Source organism: Labrus mixtus, chromosome 4 (assembly GCF_963584025.1).
Source record: "Labrus mixtus chromosome 4, fLabMix1.1, whole genome shotgun sequence".
Classification (NCBI taxonomy): domain Eukaryota; kingdom Metazoa; phylum Chordata; class Actinopteri; order Labriformes; family Labridae; genus Labrus; species Labrus mixtus.
The window spans coordinates 7,245,046-7,262,457 of NC_083615.1; the positions used below are offsets into that span (position 1 = coordinate 7,245,046).

The 17,412-nt window shown below is 39.5% G+C and overlaps 3 protein-coding genes across 6 annotated transcripts; 1 reads left to right on the forward strand and 2 right to left on the reverse strand.

Moving 5' to 3' along the window:
* Nucleotides 1–26: 26 nt before the first annotated feature.
* On the reverse strand, nt 27–4,650 carry cd151 (CD151 molecule). 2 transcript variants are annotated; one of them, XM_061035496.1, is made up of 9 exons: nt 4,412–4,650; nt 3,429–3,513; nt 2,721–2,912; nt 2,023–2,097; nt 1,604–1,624; nt 1,160–1,264; nt 841–996; nt 660–746; nt 27–529 (listed from the first exon to the last, which is right to left on the reverse strand). In XM_061035496.1, the coding sequence occupies exons 1-9, from the start codon at nt 4,648–4,650 to the stop codon at nt 470–472; spliced, it is 1,020 nt and encodes a 339-aa protein (XP_060891479.1). In that variant the 3' UTR covers nt 27–469. The 2 variants fall into 2 exon arrangements, with proteins under 2 accessions (XP_060891479.1, XP_060891480.1); XM_061035497.1 differs by lacking the exon at nt 1,604–1,624.
* Nucleotides 4,651–4,712: 62 nt separating this feature from the next.
* cracr2b (calcium release activated channel regulator 2B) lies at nt 4,713–13,536 on the reverse strand. Of its 2 annotated transcripts, none has more exons than XM_061035489.1 (18): nt 13,476–13,536; nt 11,125–11,381; nt 10,925–11,036; nt 10,681–10,828; nt 9,846–9,992; nt 9,641–9,731; nt 9,462–9,557; nt 9,194–9,381; nt 8,552–8,623; nt 8,206–8,260; nt 7,158–7,237; nt 6,927–7,047; nt 6,616–6,742; nt 6,440–6,521; nt 6,181–6,295; nt 5,803–5,904; nt 5,589–5,665; nt 4,713–5,047 (listed from the first exon to the last, which is right to left on the reverse strand). In XM_061035489.1, exons 2-18 carry the CDS (start codon nt 11,377–11,379, stop codon nt 4,963–4,965), a joined length of 1,953 nt encoding a protein of 650 aa, XP_060891472.1. In that variant the 5' UTR covers nt 11,380–11,381; nt 13,476–13,536; the 3' UTR covers nt 4,713–4,962. The 2 variants fall into 2 exon arrangements, with proteins under 2 accessions (XP_060891472.1, XP_060891473.1); XM_061035490.1 differs by having other exon boundaries at nt 11,125–11,384; nt 13,476–13,535.
* Nucleotides 13,537–13,855: 319 nt separating this feature from the next.
* Nucleotides 13,856–17,204, forward strand: tmem138 (transmembrane protein 138). Of its 2 annotated transcripts, XM_061035479.1 has the most exons (5): nt 13,856–13,974; nt 14,545–15,103; nt 16,044–16,215; nt 16,334–16,409; nt 16,489–17,204. In XM_061035479.1, the coding sequence occupies exons 2-5, from the start codon at nt 14,976–14,978 to the stop codon at nt 16,599–16,601; spliced, it is 489 nt and encodes a 162-aa protein (XP_060891462.1). In that variant the 5' UTR covers nt 13,856–13,974; nt 14,545–14,975; the 3' UTR covers nt 16,602–17,204. The 2 variants fall into 2 exon arrangements, with proteins under 2 accessions (XP_060891462.1, XP_060891461.1); XM_061035478.1 differs by lacking the exon at nt 13,856–13,974 and having other exon boundaries at nt 14,229–15,103.
* The last annotated feature ends 208 nt before the right edge of the window (nt 17,205–17,412 follow it).

Here is a 17,412-nt window from a genome sequence, read left to right on the forward strand (position 1 = left end):
GTACGTGAAAAATGAAATTGAAATAATTAATGCCAGACATTTTTATTTGAACTTTTCAACATTAAGAGTTACAATATTATCCATTTTAAAAATATGCATTTGGTAAACATACATTTAAAAAACACAGATAAAGAACAAGTCAAACTGGTAGAAGATATCATCAAAGCATGCTTATATTTGTCTGCTCTTTTTTATTTTATCTTTGGTTACAAGTTCAAAAAAATACAACAATATATTGACATAAAAGGGAAGATACTCTAAACATGCAATGGGATCCAGCAGAAAAAGAAAAGTGCTGCCCAGCAGCAATAAAATATTGCTTTTGCTTGTGTGTTTTCAACATGGTGGTAATTGTTAATTGGCAACTTCACAGTATTTGGATCCATGTAATTTTTGGGGGCATCAAAGTATTCAATCCAACATTTTACAACTATTGATGTTACTTTTGTGATATTAAATATTTCAAAAATCAGTATGGATCTTCTTTCAAACTTCGATAAAGGCAGCAAGTAAACATCATCCCAACAAGCTGAAAGAAATAAGACACAAGGATCGTATTACTTACACAAATTATCACTCGCAGATCAGCCTCTGGAATTTTGCACATTAAAAGGGATGTTCTTATTAATCTGTATTTTGCTCAGTGGGTAGTGCTTTACCTGTAGAAACGCAATCCCAATTCCCACTGCACCCAGGATATACAGCTGACTCAGGATGAACTCCTCTAGTTTCACAATGCAGCCTCCCTGAGAGCAACAGAAAGGGAAATAAATACAAATCCTGTCATAGTTCATATTTCTTATACAATTAATCAACAAACATGTGGACAGCCCTGCCTACCTCCACCTTGTAGATGTTGGAGGGATGGTCCCTGAGGCCGCAGAGGTCACTGGGAGTTTTACAGCAGCTGTCAGGGACAAGTCGCTCATTTTCTACGGCCTGGATCCACACACTGCCCATCCAGTCTGAGGAGTTGTGACTGCCACAACATTTAAACTGAGCGCAGGATCCAGTGCAGGGAGAAACAAAGAAGCGTCATTTCAATGAAAAATGATTTGATCAACCTGACATTTGACACTGACTTCTTCAAGTTTAAATGTGGCTGTTGTATTTAAAGGCTTGTGATTTAAACAGTCTCACATTAGTCTCACTTCCACACCTCCTGCTGAAGTTTATCCACAGCCTGCGTGACGCTCTCCTCGCCAGGCCGCTGGTATTTCTGCTGCATGGTCACCTTCAGGTTCTGTCTGAGCTCCTCGTCCAGCTGTGAGGATGGAGAAGCACTTCAGTGATAGTGTAGGAAAATAGTTCTGTCACCTTCAAATCCCCTCCCATCAGTAAAAATACTCTGTGGTCAAGTTTCTCCCTCCCCTTGTAACATTCTTATGTACCTGTGCAATGCCTGCACTGCACATAACTCAGAACATATGAGCAAAGCTCCTCTGAGCCCGTTCTCTGCTCCACATGAGCACTTCTTAAAGAAAAAGAAAGAAAACTAAATAGTTTAATCGCTCTCCTAACACAGAGGTGAAATAGACCATTTCATATCAGCCTGTTGGAGAAACAGTTTGATATTAAATGGAAACAGGTAGCAGCAGATTACCTGGTAGCAGAGAGGGAAACACTGCAGCGAGAGAAAGGAGGGAGAAGAAGATGTGTGAGAAGGATGAAAAAACAGGAATAACGTAGAACATGCTCGGAGAGGCATGCAGAGAAGGTTTCATAACAGAATGCAGCAACAAAGAGTTATTTCATGCAGGGCAAGACCATTTGAAAGATGAAAACTAAGGAATGGAGTTTAAAATAAAGCTAAGGGATAATTTAAACAACAAAAACACATTTAACACAGAACAAGTCAGATAGCTGCAGTGAGATATAAACTACATGGTAAACAAACGTATAAAGTAATCAGCTGGTGTTAAGCTTCATGTACTTTATCAGGATGTATTAGTCTAAGTATTAGTATTTTTTAAAACTGTTGTTCAATACTTACAAACACAAAAACTGAAGAAAAGCACTAACCTCTTGGTACTTAATAAAAGCCAGCACGCCAGCAATGATCTCCAAAAGGAAAATACTTAGCAACAAGATCAAATACTGGAAAAGAGAAACAGAGAATAATAAATTGATGATGAAAAATATAAAGTCCAGCAGGTTTCAGGTGGGGTTGTCATTTATTTCTGTTCTATAATATACCATTAAATGTGATTTTAAGATTTTAGCATTAACAGTATCTGTCAATGTGTGACTGTGGTATAAGAAGTTAGTCATTTAAGAGGAGGTGCTGAACATAGAAATAGACATGATGTCACTGAGCCAGGGCAGTTTTGCTTCTGTATTACACCCTTTCACTACTCTACTACACACGTGTCTGTCTGTCTGTCTGTCTGTCTGTCTCTCTGTCTGCAGCCACTTGTGATGCCCCTCATTCCTCTGCCATGAGTAGCACACTAAATCTAATCTCTTAAAGAAACACTCTGCATGACTCTGTCTGTTCTGTCGTTCCTGTCTGACAAAATGAGCTGACCCTCAGACAGGACAAAAGGTCACTGAGGATTAACTTTCAGGTTGTGTGTGTGTGAACAGGAACATAAAAGTGTCCTTCTCTGTTTCGGATTACACATCGTAAACGTGTGGGTGAAAGCTTTAGTTGTTTTTGAAATGAAAAGTTGAAGTCTCACTAACGGGACGCTTGTTTGTTTGGGACTGAGCCACCTCACCACAATCAAAAGACTCTTCATCTCTTTCAGAGTGGCACAGCAGCCGATGATCCCGGTCAGTATCACGATGACCCCAGCGGCTATGAGGATATACGCTGAGGCGGAGTAGAAGCTGGAGTCGAGTAAACTGATGTAGTCACTCTTCTCCATCAGAGTCCACACTCCCACTGCCAGCACAGCCCCTCCTGCCAGCTGAAAGAAGACGTTACCAGCCCAATTTAAACCAGATGCTCGCATAAAGAATGCACCACCTTAGTTTTTTGCAGTTATGACACAGACAGATGCGAACGAGACAACGCCTTGTTTTTTTTTCACTGTCAGCCTAAAGGCCTTAAATTAGACATGTCTAAGAACTTTTACATTAAGACAACACACGTGTAGAAAACTAAAACGGTAGCTTCGATGAAGGTATATTGTACGACTTTACGTTTCATTCCCTCTTTTTAAAACACACTGTATAATAACATGTAGCTAACAGAAACCTTATGGTGAAATATAAATGTGTTAGAAATAAGTTGTTTTTCTCCCATATTTAACTTTAGAGGTGACAGATTGTACAAGCTGTCAAGCGATTGGAGGGCTGTTAAAAGCTTGTAAGAACAAGATAATAGTTAGGATCTATGGTATTTAAACTTATCACAGTGCCCTTTACAGAATGTTCTGTTGTCCTAGATGCAGAGAAAGGGTAACGATTATTTGTTTACTTACCCAAAAAAGAATATTGAAGAGAAAAAGTAGATATTTCAGACAAATTGTCCCACAGGTTTGCCTTTTTTCTCCTTGAGCTTCCATCCTGAAAAGAGAAATGAACACATGAATTCACTGCTTGTTGATTTAACCCCAGGGAGGCAAAAATAAAAAAAACACTTGAGAAGATCGTAAAAAACAACAACAGCTGAATCGAGCAAATTAACATGAGCTTCTCCGAGAGCAGGTCATACCTTCCAACACTGCTTTCATGAGAGTATTATCACCGCTATCTTCATACTCACAGAAAACTTAAGCCTATTAGTGTGATATCTGATTGAGACTAGTCTGTTGGGATACAAATGAAGGAATTTCTTCTCTCAGTCTGCTTTGGTTCCACGTTTGGTGTGAAATGTGATTTAAAGGGTGGAGTTCTGACACAACCACACAGTATACATGTGCTGTTCTGACAACATGGTTTTCAAACTGCATTAAAAAAGTTAGTATCACAGAGCATAAGGAGGCGCTCAAAGGTGAAATCAAATATGTTATGGGGAAAACATACTTAACAACTTGTGTCACATGTCATCCAGCAGACAGAAATATATGTCCCCCATCTCAGTAACTTAACCTGATCTTCTCACTTTAACCTGGAACCTCGTGAATAAGTCCTAACCCAAACTGAACCCTCCATACTGCTTTCTGAAGAAAAGCTGTGACCAAGTTTTATGAGAGATGCTGATTTTAACAGTGAACATTTACTTTAACACAACATAATGTTGACTTAAAGACAAACAAATGAACTGATAAATATCTAAAAAAAAATATATGAACTATTTAACACATAAATAATGAATGCTGTTGTACAGCAGTAAGAAAGAACTCTTCATGTGTTAATGTGACTGAAAACTAAATCTCCCAATGGTGAGAATCAGAGTTATTTTTAACTCTTTGTGTCATGGAAAATCTGCTCTCCCTTTCCGCTGAGACTGAAATACTCCTACCTGATTTTAGATGGTCGGCCCTGAAGGATGTAGATTATCGGGGTAACGTCTTCCCAGATCCGGCCGACCCCAGTGTCAAAGCACTGCTGTCTTTGAAGGTTAACTGCAACAGTGCAAGTTCTCAGTTGACACTCACAGACCCGAGCCTCCCACTCGTGCGCCTGTCCTCTTTTGGCAGCTTCACCCCTGCACAGGCTGTGAAGAGGACATGGCTGCCCCCAGCTGGTTTTCTCACGCATATGAGCTGTTGTGGAACTAAAACAAATTGTGTAGCTTCTTCATGGAAATTGACTGCAAGGAGTCCTCAAAAATATATTTTATTGAAATATTGAGTTAATACAGAATTGGCAAATTACAGATACTGCCTTGTAAACGTTTTCATATAAAATTTGATTTAAAATAAAAGGTGTGAGACCTCAGGACCTGGGTAGAAATCTTTTGTGGGTGTTCAGCAACATTCCTCAAAACTTTGTCCAACAGTCCCAACAAACACATGTACAACCAAAGGGCCATGGTGCTTACAGGGAGTTTCTTTTCCTGTTTTTTTTTTTTTATGTGCAGCAGCTTCTTTGAACGGGGTCTTCTGTCAGTAAAAGTGCATCCTCACACTGTCGATCATGCTGGGAAACTAGCATCCTAAAATAAGAAAATGATCACAAATTATTGTGCAGAAGAAACTAAAATAAAAAAAATGAGTCTGCAGTTAACATGATTGATTCTGCTGATGGTTCAATCTTAAAACTTTTGAAAACTCTATCAAATAAACCAAAAGGGCTGAAACCAATTGATTAATAACGACTTGAAACAACTGATTATCCATTTAAGTCATGAATCAAGCAAACAAGGCGATCATTTCTCATTCTTGCTGAAAACTTTTGTCATTGTTGATTAACTCTTTGATCTGAAGAAACTTTTAAAAACTGTTAGCCAGAAAAAAACAAGCTTTCTTAAGATATCAGAGGCTCGGGGAAGGTGTGTAGATAGCCTGTCTCTTTAAATTTAAAATAAATGTAGGACTTTTTGCATTGCTGCTGTATTAGACTGCATAACTTAAAAATGCTAAGCGAATGTAAAGTAAGAGTAAGAGTCAAATTAACGACACAATCAATCCGCCAACACAGAAGATACAAACGTGTAGCAGTGAGTAACAAACACTGAAGAAATAAGACTCCCATACCCAGCCAGTGATGTCATCAGCTCCTCCATGTTACATCCAGTTTTTGCGCTACACTCGTAAAAAAAAGCTTGATGCTGCTGTAAAAACCAAGAAAAAGAAAATTAGTTAATTTATCCTGTTTGATTTAAAGTCTAAGTTCCTTACTTTGTGTTAACCTTACGAGCAAATCACTGCAAACGTTTTTTGAATATTCAAATGTGCCTCGAATATTCACCTCTGCTAGTCTCTGTCCCTCCACTGTCGACACTTTTCTAGTTTCGGACAGGTCCACCTTGTTGGCCAGCAGCATCAGTATAGCTCCGTCACACATCTTCTCCTGTTACAGACACGCGTCAGCGTAGAAAACACACATTTCAGTGTTGAAAACTGAAGCAAAATACATCTTTTATGAAGGAAGCTATTTCATTATCTACATACAAATCTGCTAAAATCGACCTGACACAAAAGGAAGATTTAAAGTTGAGATTTATTCCTGAGTTTAGCGTCTTTAAGGTCCTCATGGGAAGTATAGTACATTCCCTGTATGTGTATTCAAATGAGGACAAAACAGTTTTGCATGTTTTTTTCCCATGCAGCCATCAGGAGAGCTCACCTTCACAGAGTCTACCCATCCTCTGATAGCGGTGAAGGAGGCAGACTGAGTGATATCATACATGGCCAGGATGCCGTCCGCCTTTCTGTAGTACTGCTCAGTGATGCTGCGAAACCTGAACACACATTTGTGAAGACAGAAACAAACAAACAAAAAAAAAAAGATATCCAGAATGGTCCGTAATCATGTTTTCTTTTGCACAGCGGGCCACACAAGGTCACTTATCTTGTTTTCTGTAATATGCTACATTATATCTGACCTCTCCTGTCCTGCAGTGTCCCAGAGCTGCAGGGTAATGGACGTAGAGCCCAGAGTCAGAGTCTTCATCTGGAAATCTATACCTAGAGACAACAGAAATGGATGGTTTTGTACCTACAATATACAAAGAGAAGCTTGTTAATCATGAGGAACAGCGAAAGCAAATGAAAAGCTCACCTACAGTAGCTCTCATTTCACTCTGGAGGCGTCCTGTGCAGTAGTGCTGGATGAAGGAGGTCTTACCCACCCCCGAGTTTCCCAGGAAAACCAGCTTGAACACTCGCTGAGGACTGATCATTTTGCTCTAGAATTCAGGTAAAGGCACCAAACTTAACTTTGTGGTGTAAGATGTTTTTCCTTTGCTTTCAAGAGGATGCACATTGTACAGATCTGTACTCCATTATTGCTCTAAAGCATACAAAAACCTCAGGGTTTTTCATTTAGATCTCTTTTTTTGTGTGTATCTATAAAATTCATTTGTTCCCTACCTGAGTTTGCATCTGTTCAACACTGTCACCCCTGACTATACATGACGGTTGGTGTCTCTTAGATGAATTTGTCACCCCTTCGTCTTTGTCCTGCTCCAACTCATCGGATGAGCTCAGCTGTCTTCACAATTAATGAACACACAAAAATTAGTTTCTGTCTGTGTCAGTCTGCCCGGAGCGTCTGCAGAGTTGATGAATGTGACAGAAGATGCTGTTGTTAGTCATACCAACCTTTTCAGCAGATTGTCTTGCAGCAAGTAGTTACCTATTATTGAGCCTTTCTTCAGTAAAGGTGTTCTTACGATTGGACTCTGAAAGGTTTTATGGGAGAAATAAGTAACATGTACATTTTTTTTGTTGTTTAAATATGTTATGTTGCCTTTTCATTCTAAATGATAAAATGATGCACACTAAGATATTTGGTATGTACTTTCAAAAAAGCAAAAACTGAAGCTTAAAGGGACATTTATTCTGCTGCAAAGATTTTTCAAATAATTATTTATCAGAAATGATAAATTTCATTTTGAATTTTTGGGCTTTTTATTCCTTTATTTGAAGAGACAAGTCAGTGGATAGAATCAGAAATTGGGGGGAGAGAGAGTGGGGAATTGTATGTGGGAAAGGGGCCACAGATCGAACCCTTTCCAGGTCTTCAGCCACTGAAATGCATCTATTTGATTATAAATCATAGTGCAAGACAAACATACAAGAATGAATAGTTCATTGAAAGATATTTATTGTATTTCTAGTGAGGTTTTTTTTTTTTTTTTTTTTTTAGAAACCTTGATTGAAAGGGTTTTTCAGAAGTTCAAATGTCCAGTAAAAGTGCAACCCTTTACCGGGCATTTGTTTTTTCTTGAGAGTGGAATAAAGATGGTCACTCCTTAAAGAATTCTGATGATTGATTTTATTAGATGGTTAATACTGACCCACTGTAGTCCCTCTTAATAGTGCTGTAAACAGTATCATTATAAATATATTAAAGACTATTTCCTTCAAGTTGACACAGGACAGAATGAATGTCTTTTCAACAAAACTGTTCACACATTATCCGTCTACAAGAGAGAAACATTGCTGACATGTATAAATCCCACAGTGTTGTCGACTAACACAATCCATAACCAATGAGTAACAGATACCCGTATAAATAATAAAGCATGACGCTATTCCTGGACTTAGCTTATGTTGGATAAATCTGCTGAGTCCAGGATGGGCAAAGGTCTTCACTGAGGTAATAAGTTAATGGAAAAGCAGGAAGGCCATAGTATCTGGGACTGACCCTCTTCTGAGTGTGCTGGGCATCTTTGTCGTCTCGCAGCCTTTTGTTCATATCCCTGACACACACACACACACACACACACACACACACACACACACACACACACACACACACACACACACACACACACACACACACACACACACACACACACACACACACACACACACACACACACACACACACACACACACACACACACACACACACACACACACACACACACACACACACACAGAGAAAAGCATTGAGTCACAGCATCAGATGAGTTTCCAGTGGAAATGTCATTGCCTCACAGGTACTCTTTTCTTTTACACATGTTGTAGAGAAACACGTTTGGACTGACCTCAATATCTCCAGTTGTCTTAAGAGACTGCCCTTCTCTTTCTGCATGTTTGTTGACACCTTCATCACACTTCTACAATGAAGAAAAAAAAAACTGTCTGTTAAAGGACACGTGTGGCAATTTTTTTTTACCCTAAACAAAAAAACAGAAAAACAAACAAGCTCAGTTCAGACTCGAGAAGGAAGGTGACAAATCAGATTTTTTTTTATAGATAAGTGACTCAGATCTGTATTTTTTTTTCACAGAAGAATTAATGGCAAAAAAATGACAGAATGCTGGAATCTTTTACTTCTGAATTTAGCCACAAAGCTAACTATGAAAATTGGAAGTCAGCATAAATTGAGCACTAAGACTTGCAGTATAAAATGATGGTGTGGTCTTTTACTGGATAACAAACACAGAATTCTGCACATCTTCACCTGCAGTGCTAGGAGTCATTTTTACACTCACCTGGAAAGGTGAGCCCTAACAATCATTTACTTGAATAAATAGTTTTGCCTTTTTTTTTTTAAAACATGTCTGACATGGAAAATGATGCTTATTTGTAATATTGTCACCAACAATGGATGTGGATTCGTGATGTAAATTTCTGATCCCATACTCCGGACACTCAGGCAGCTTCTTGCGCTGTCAGAAGCTCACCTCTGTCGGTCCACTTGTTCCTGGGCCTCATTCAGCTGCAGCACGCTGAGCTGACCCAGAGCGTTCTGCAGCTGCTCTCTGCTGCTCTCCACCTGCTCCTGAAGCTGCATGTTGAGGTTCCGCAGCTGCTGGTTTTGCTGCTTGATGTTTTCCCGTTCACAGCCCAGCTGCCTGATTTTGGTCTCCAGCTAAGAACAAAGAGAACTCCTGTTGATTCACACATAAACTAACTCTTTAGTTTTAACACTGTCACTATATAAACTCTCACCTCTCTCTGTTTCGTGAGCGTAATCTCCAGCTCTTGGTCTTTTATCTTCAGCTCCTCTTCAAGTCGATGCCCTTTCTGCTTGTGTCTGACACTGTCCTTGATTTCACACACAAAAAAATACAGTATGCTATCATGAAGTTCACTTTTGTTAAATGGACAAATGCTGCATGCATCTATACCTGAACCAGCAGTTTCTCTCTATGCTCTTGGATTTGGGTTTCCATCTCTTCATATATGGAACGAACAACCTGATCATGTTCACTCTCCCGCCTAAGACAGGGATAATTAGGAGAAAACGCAATCTGATTACTCACCGTTGAATATGGAAAATCACATGTATGTATCGTGTTAAGATTGCTGAGGAATGGAGAGGGAATTGTGGACCTGCGTAAAGCTTGTTCAAGACTGTCTCTCTCTCTGACGGAGTCCTGTAAATGGGACACGGCGTGGATCAAGACGTCTTCCAGGACACTGAGAAGCTCTGGTCTTTCTCTCTGGAGGTCACACCACAGAGAACAAAGGTCCTGCTGACTGACACACAACAAACAGCAAGACATACAACTTATAAAGTGACTGAGGACAGCACAGCATAACTAAAGCCGTTTTCACATATGCACTCCTGAAGATTCTGAGAGAATTTTAGGAGGACTGCTCCTGAAATTCAGTCCTGAGGCAAGACGTGATGTAAAAACGACAACGCGGAAGGGGCAGACTGTTTGCATTCACACATGTAGCTCATGCTGCAAATATCAGGAGTTTCATCTGAGTTTTGGACAAGGTTTGTTTGAACGCACTAAAAGAGATGCTGCATATATCATGCATCTTTATCATGGCATCCACAAAAAAGATTCTTTAAGATATGCAAACAAATTTTTTTAAATGACTTTGATTCAGTTTAGGAGACGGGATACAGATTTAGATTCATCACCTATAAGTATGTATAAGACTTCTATATATGAAATGTTTATAGAGGCAGAGAATGCTTTAATGTCATGTGGATTTTTTTCCCCCAGAACTATTCCAGTTTTGTCTTTTTGACAGTTTTTAAATGTGGAGGTAATGCATCACGTATTTCTTTGCCTATGTATTTTCTATTCTTTAGTATTCAACAAGTACCTTAGCTAAGTATACCTAGAAACTGGTGATACTTTTGAATATGGTTGTGGGGAGATCTTATACTACAGCCTTGTTGGGACTGAGTCCGTGAGCACAATCTTACTCTCTGAGGAGTCTTTCAGCACCAAGCTCCATCAGTATGTTGACAAATCTGACTGCAGCAGGGTCCTGACTCCAGTCAACCTGCTCTGTATGAAGTTCTTGTTCTTCTTGATCCAGCTCAGTCGTGTCCTCCAGTCCCATCAACCCTCCTGCACCACAGACAGGGAGCATGACATTTATGAATGAACACAAGCTGTCCTCAAAGACATCACAGGGATTTAGTGGTCTCGGAAAACTTAACTCACCAAGTCCTGTGTTGAACTCAACAGGAGTCAGGAATCCATTGCTTTGTCTGTCCAGACTCTCAAACACTGTCTCCAGCTGTTCAGGGGACAGCGGCAACTCCCCTTGCAGCCTCTGATCAAAACAAATTGGATAATTCAGAACCTGCAGTTTTCTTTACTTTTTTACTCATTTTTATTTTATTAAAATATTGGGTGCTCACCTGCATGTCCCGCTTCGTGATGAACCCTTTCCCCTCTTTATCACACAGCACAAAGAGCTCTTTGGCCTTGCCCATGGTCTCAACCAGAGGGCTTCCTGGCACTGCCTCTCTGGCGCTGGGTGAAGATAATGGACTGCGTCCCCGGCCTGGCTTGGGGCTTCCAGGTGGAAGGCCTCGCGTTCTGGGGCTCACTGGTACTGTCTCACCAGAGCCCTGCGCCACCAGCACCTCACCATCATTTAGCCAGTGAGACATGACTGCTGAGACAGAGACAGGTCTGGATAATCGTTCAATTCTTAGCTTCTTTTATTTTTCAGAGAGACATGAGAAGTAGAGTCGAGGGGATTAGGCAATAAATTGATTAATCGTTTGACGAAGAAGTGATCATGTGTGGTTAAGCCAATCAAAAACCTGATGCTACTCAGTTCGTACTGATACTCGACGAAAAAAAGGAAAATAAAGAACGAAAAATGCTCATTTGTGTCATGCTCATTTTGCTGAGGTCAGATATTTGTTGGCCTTATTTTTAACCAGTTCTGTTTGTAAAATAACTCAAACAATGAACCAAAATTCAGTAGTTGCAGTAAGTTATTCTGCTGAGAATTTGCAGCCAGTCAGATTTTTTAAAATCCTAGGGGAAAAGGGAACTGTTTACTAATCACTCCTTCTTAAATGAGAGGATGTCCTGTTTGTCTTTTTAAAATAACATGTTAAATGACATCACCATGGAGGTTATGGTGGACATTATTGTTTTACTGCTTTTCCCATTTCAAATGTTGAACAATTCATTAGCATAACTGAAAACAAGAAATGTCGATGAGATGAATGAACAACAAGAAATGATCGTTATTCAGTGACGAATGAAAGGTTTCTTGTGTTTTCTTTTTTGTTTATACATTTTTATAAGATACCACCAGTCTCAGGCAAAAGCAAAGACATTCACTTTTACTTTCCTTAGAATCAATAGAGAATTATGATGTTCTGCTGTGCTGCAATATATTGTGGGAAGCTGGCCCTACAGGACCTCCCTTGTCAAACATAAAGTACAGAACAAACTAACCTGTGACTAAACACACTATCTACAGCTACTGTGATCAGCTGTCAGACGTGTTTGCACTTAAGATTGCATAAAAGTTGTAGGTTTCCTAGCTGATGGCATCTTATTTTACATAATCCCATCCTAGATATATGAATTTCTAGAGAAGCCACGACATCTAGTCTTAGCATCCTGCAAGATAAACAATTATTCTCAATGTTTATTTAGATAAGGAAAAGTTATAAAAATGGGATGCTGCTACTGGAAGTGTCCATGACTGCACACCAGGATGTTGGGCCGATAAAAAACAGGACGGTGTCATGTGAGAGAGTTACTGTGTACTTGAAGGGGAGGGTGGATAGCCAGGGGAGAGGAGATGCAAATCAAACATTTGCAGTTGTTTGCATTGCCAGAAATACCACAATTGCAAAGTAATTTTGCTCTAGAAAGCTACTGGGAAAAAATTTGCCTTAGTATCTCCCTGATCGTTCGTAAAACAGTGATTTATGACAGCCTCACACATAAAATGACTTTAGGTTAAATATCAAAAGAGAAGATCAGCATAAAGACTCAAATGTGTTTTAAAAATAAAAAGCATAACACAATTAAGTTTGTACTGATAATAATAAGCATCTCACTGTAAATCTATGAATCCTTTAAATCTTCCTTGTAGCACTAGAGACAGATAAGAGACATACCAGTGTAAACATCATATGTTAAGGAATTCTTAAAGTCACACCAGTCTCCCAATAAGCAAACAGCAAAGCCAAAGGTCAGATAAACGTACACACCAATACAAGCAAGGTAAGTCTCAGCGAAAGTGACCAGACATTACTAAAGACTGTGTTACTTGCTGTAGGCTACAGGCAAATTTAAGAGGTTAAACACTTTCTGTGCACAAGTTCCCCATGACACCATACTTACTGTGACTATTTGGGTTAGTTTGAAACATATGCTGCGCTGAAAACACTGTAACAGCCCCAATGACAAAACAGCAAGGTAAACAGACAGTGTGGTTGTGAAACGCAGATTAGCGTTTTTGACTATACCAAAAGTTTGACTGAAACCCAGCACTAAAATATTGTACGACTGAAATACCTTGCATACGATGCAGCTACCTAGAGAAACCCAAAACAGAGATAATCATGTTATCTCGTCCACATTTTAATTATTAATAAAGTAGAAAAGGACGCAGCAACAGCAGTTATTCGGTTGTAAATGTATCATAACGGAGCGAAGGTGAACATAAACGCTGTATACATGACTAATATTACAATATCAAATCAACGAAGTTGTCGGAACTTTTCCTACTCACCTGGGAGTGTAGTGCTGGACGCAGGTGTCCACTACCTTTGAACACCTCACAGTGTTTCAGTTTAGGAAAGTACTGATTCACACCGCTGGGTGGCAGTGTGACCTCATGCTGTCGACGTTTACCGTAATGATTGATGAAGCCCACAAGCCCACCTCATTTCTCTCTGCCCAAAATGGTGTACCTACTTTTCTATTCAACCCTTTCTACTTAAAACGAATACATTTTTTTTAACCAACACAGCACCGAAATGTGGTGTTTTCCTCTATATTATTTTAGTTGTTGATTTAGTTTTTGTAATATTCAGATGAATGTATATGTCTGGTATTACGGTAAGTAGAAGCGTTACCATGGAATTCAAGGAAATGCATACGTTACCGCGGAAAAGCCGCAGTGGACGCTCCGAATGGTTCGCATTTCGTGGGATAAGAAATGGGATTTAAATCGTTTCGTTGCCGTTCTTCCCTCTGGATGGCTCGAATTGCTGTTTCCCCCTGATAAGGTCGGTATCGGTTAAAGTTTGGATTTGAAAATGTTACTCGTGCAATGTTTTGATGGTTAACTAGAAAGCATGTCTGGAGGGAGTTCCTCGAGGTTAAACATCTGAGCTGGGTCAGTGCCATGCGAGTGTTTTGTTGTGGAAACAGGATTGTGGGGGAAAACAGTCAGTAGTAGTCAATCTAAAAATCCGTCTTGAAGTGTATTATTAGCCAGGGCTAAATCGTCATGGGTAGATTGGATGCGTAAAACGAAAGCCGGGGAGTGTTTAACCATAACAACAAAACAAGGGAAGGTGGCCGTGTAGGCGAAATTAATCTATAATCCCTGTCTTGACCTCACCATACTTGCCTCTATAATAGACTGACCATAAGTTGACCCTTCGTGGTTACATGTTTAGGTTTACTGCTATTATAGTTTACTGAAACAGAAACTCCAACATTCAAAATGTTTTTGTAATTGAAATGGCTAAATCTTTGATTACACTTCGGAGGTGAAAACAAACTACTTTGCACCCATCCCCCTTAATTGTACAACAGTGTTGTTTTACGTCATTTTCTTTCCGTCCTCACAGGGCATCCACACTTTGAGACTGTCCGCTCCCAAGATGTCAACATGCACCACTTGTAGGGATGTTTAACAACTGATCGGATGTCTTGGATTTCCTGCAAACATCACCAAGATATTTTTTCTCAGTGGACAACAAACAGCATGATTTTGAACGGAGAAACAAGCCCGAGTGAAGACAATCTGGTCACTTTGATGGAAAGCTCAGATCAGTGTCTGACTATGTGAATTGAAAAGTATTGAAGTCAATTCATCTGTTCCCAGACATCTGCAGTGTTTTTTTTTTTAAAGGATGCACTGAACCATGTAGGGATTGAATCAAGAACAAAAAGACTTCACCAACAGGTACCTGCTTATTGTCCATGTGAAGATACCCAGCGGGAGTGTGGAGGAGGATAGACTCTTAGGTTTGGTAGTTTGCAGAACCAGCCCCTGAAGATGCTGCAGTCTGGTAACTACTCTCTGGTGCTGCTCATACAGCTGACACTTTTGGCCTATGACCTCTTTGTCAACTCCTTCAGTGAACTCCTGAGGGCAGCGCCTGTCATCCAACTAGTGCTTTTCATGTAAGTCACTGGACTACGTTCCCAAATCATTAGTTGGTATATCAGTCAGTTTGTGAAAGATGAACTGAAAATAGATTCCTGCTTAATTATGTTACATTAAGTTTCTCAAGTAGAATAAAAAGAAAACAAAGGTTGATTTTATCTTGAACCATGCAGGTTTGCTTGCGTCCCCTCATATCATTGTCAAGTATTTATTTTACATGTGCATGTGTACATATTCTAGTGTATTTTATAATTATTATAAATATTATATAAATGGATTAACCAGTACAAGATACTGATGATGATAAAGTGTCAACATGGAGAGGTGGATTACATCCAAATATTTTTTATGATTACCAAAGAAACTCTTAGTTTTAATGAAATGGCAGCAAACATTTAAAGCAGATGTACAAGATTTTTTGTTGTACAGTTGCTTATGACAGAGATTTACTTTCAAAGTCCTTTAACTTAGTTGTATGGTGTCACTGGTGAGGACTAAATTGAAAATGAATATGCTCTCCCCTTCTATAAGGAATGTAATAATAAGAGAAACCCCCTGGTTTCCCTTCTTTCAGATCATTTGTAGAGCTACAGGGTCTCTTGTATGTAAGAACTAATTTAACTGTTAGACCAACATTTCATTTTCCATCACTGTATTCATAATAACACTGATGAAACGCCTCCCTGTGACTGAAGTTTTTATCAAGAAGCTAGGTTTTTCATATCCTTTAAATAAACAGCTCAAAATGTTCTGGTCAAGGAATGAACATTTTTTATTTTATCAGAGCTCCATAGTTATTTTGAGTTGTCAGGCGCCATACAGGATTTCTTTTTTATTTGTTGATTAACCTTAAAACTTAATAAATGTACTTTGTTCACACTATACTGCTGCATTGATAAGAATTCTAATGAACACACAGCAAACTCCATGATCAACCAGTCAAATGTGTGTCTGCAGCATCCAGGACATTGCCATCTTGTTCAACGTGATCATCATCCTGCTGATGATGTTCAACACCTACGTGTTCCAGGTCGGCCTGGTGTCCCTGCTAGTGGAGAGATTCAGGGTTCTGCTGATGTTTTCGGCTCTGTACCTGACCCTCAGCATCTGCTTCCACAGCTGGGTGTTGGTATGCTCCTTCACACCATTACAGACACTAATAGTGAAACCATCCATGTTAAAAAACTGTGCACAACTTTCATCACTTCAAATCTATAACAGATTTTTCTCTTCTTTTATTTTTTTAGAACCTTAGGTGGCTCGACTCAAACCGTTTTATTTGGACTGACGGTCTTCAAGCTCTTTTTGTTTTCCAGAGAGCAGGTAATTAGCGGATTCATTCACTTATCCGTCTCTGCAGCCGCTGTGGCCGTTGAGTAACTTTACTTCTTTCCGTTGACAGTGGCTGTTTTGTATTACTACTTATACAAACGCACAGCAGAGTATATGGGAGACCCACGGCTGTACGAGGACTCTCTGTGGCTGCGAGAGGCCTTCGCAAGAGCTCGACAGTGAAGATGGGACTTCTTGAGATCACCATCAGCTGTAGGACATTTTGGACTGTTTTTATAATTAAGAAAAAAATGCATCATACCCTTGAACATATGGCACAAGCAAAGTGCTGACTTAGAAATCTGATGGAACTCACTAACAGGTCAAGGGGCTGAGACAAAGTGTCAGCCATTATTTTTGTCTACTGCCTCTGGGTAGCCCGGCAGTGAGCCAGTCAAATGGTTTACATTGGCAGGTAAGTCTAACGTGACAGTATTGTATTAATCAGGATTGGCTCTTATCTCTGTGGCCTTGGTTAATCCGTTTGTGTTGCAGACATAATGAAACAGTGTTGAAGATGCAGTTAGTTTGATTGTGACTGTTATGCTGTACCTTTTGTAAAAAAAAAAAAAAAAAAAGTATTGTTATAGTTCTTTTTTAATGAAAGTGTGTTGTTCTCAACTAGGGAGGAAACCTGTTGGGTTGTTTTGCCTTGTAAGGTTAGTTTGAGCTGTTTACATGGTTAACATACTTTTAATAAGCCAATTTTCACATGTACCCAGTTGTCTTTGAGCAGGGATCTTTGAATGGTCTTCCTGTTGTTTTTATTAAATAATCCATGTCTAATCCCTGTGTAATCCCTCATCACTAGCGTGGAGAGTATTATCCTGGGCACAAGGTGAAACCGACTGCTCTATTTTTAACGCAGAGATTAATCAGGGATTGAGCTTTTCGGCGCCACTAGTAAAACGCACCATAAATAGTCTTCAGTGGTTCAAAGTAACCTTCTTATCCCGACCACTCGACCGGTTAAGTTACCGTGAACTTCTAGACT

Excerpts from the sequence above, each read along its gene's own strand:
- cd151 (XM_061035496.1), bottom strand. The coding sequence starts at position 4,650 with ATGCGTGAGAAAACCAGCTGGGGGCAGCCATGTCCTCTTCACAGCCTG. Across the intron at positions 1,265-1,603 it reads GTTTCCCTCTCTGCTACCAG|CTGGACGAGGAGCTCAGACA; the intron begins GTAATCTGCTGC and ends CCATCCTCACAG. Across the intron at positions 747-840 it reads CCAACATCTACAAGGTGGAG|GGAGGCTGCATTGTGAAACT; the intron begins GTAGGCAGGGCT and ends TGTTGCTCTCAG.
- tmem138 (XM_061035479.1), top strand. The coding sequence starts at position 14,976 with ATGCTGCAGTCTGGTAACTACTCTCTGGTGCTGCTCATACAGCTGACA. Across the intron at positions 15,104-16,043 it reads ATCCAACTAGTGCTTTTCAT|CATCCAGGACATTGCCATCT; the intron begins GTAAGTCACTGG and ends GTGTGTCTGCAG. Across the intron at positions 16,410-16,488 it reads TTTTGTTTTCCAGAGAGCAG|TGGCTGTTTTGTATTACTAC; the intron begins GTAATTAGCGGA and ends TTCCGTTGACAG.
- cracr2b (XM_061035489.1), bottom strand. The coding sequence starts at position 11,379 with ATGTCTCACTGGCTAAATGATGGTGAGGTGCTGGTGGCGCAGGGCTCT. Across the intron at positions 11,037-11,124 it reads TCACGAAGCGGGACATGCAG|AGGCTGCAAGGGGAGTTGCC; the intron begins GTGAGCACCCAA and ends TGTTTTGATCAG. Across the intron at positions 5,905-6,180 it reads GATGGGTAGACTCTGTGAAG|GAGAAGATGTGTGACGGAGC; the intron begins GTGAGCTCTCCT and ends TGTCTGTAACAG.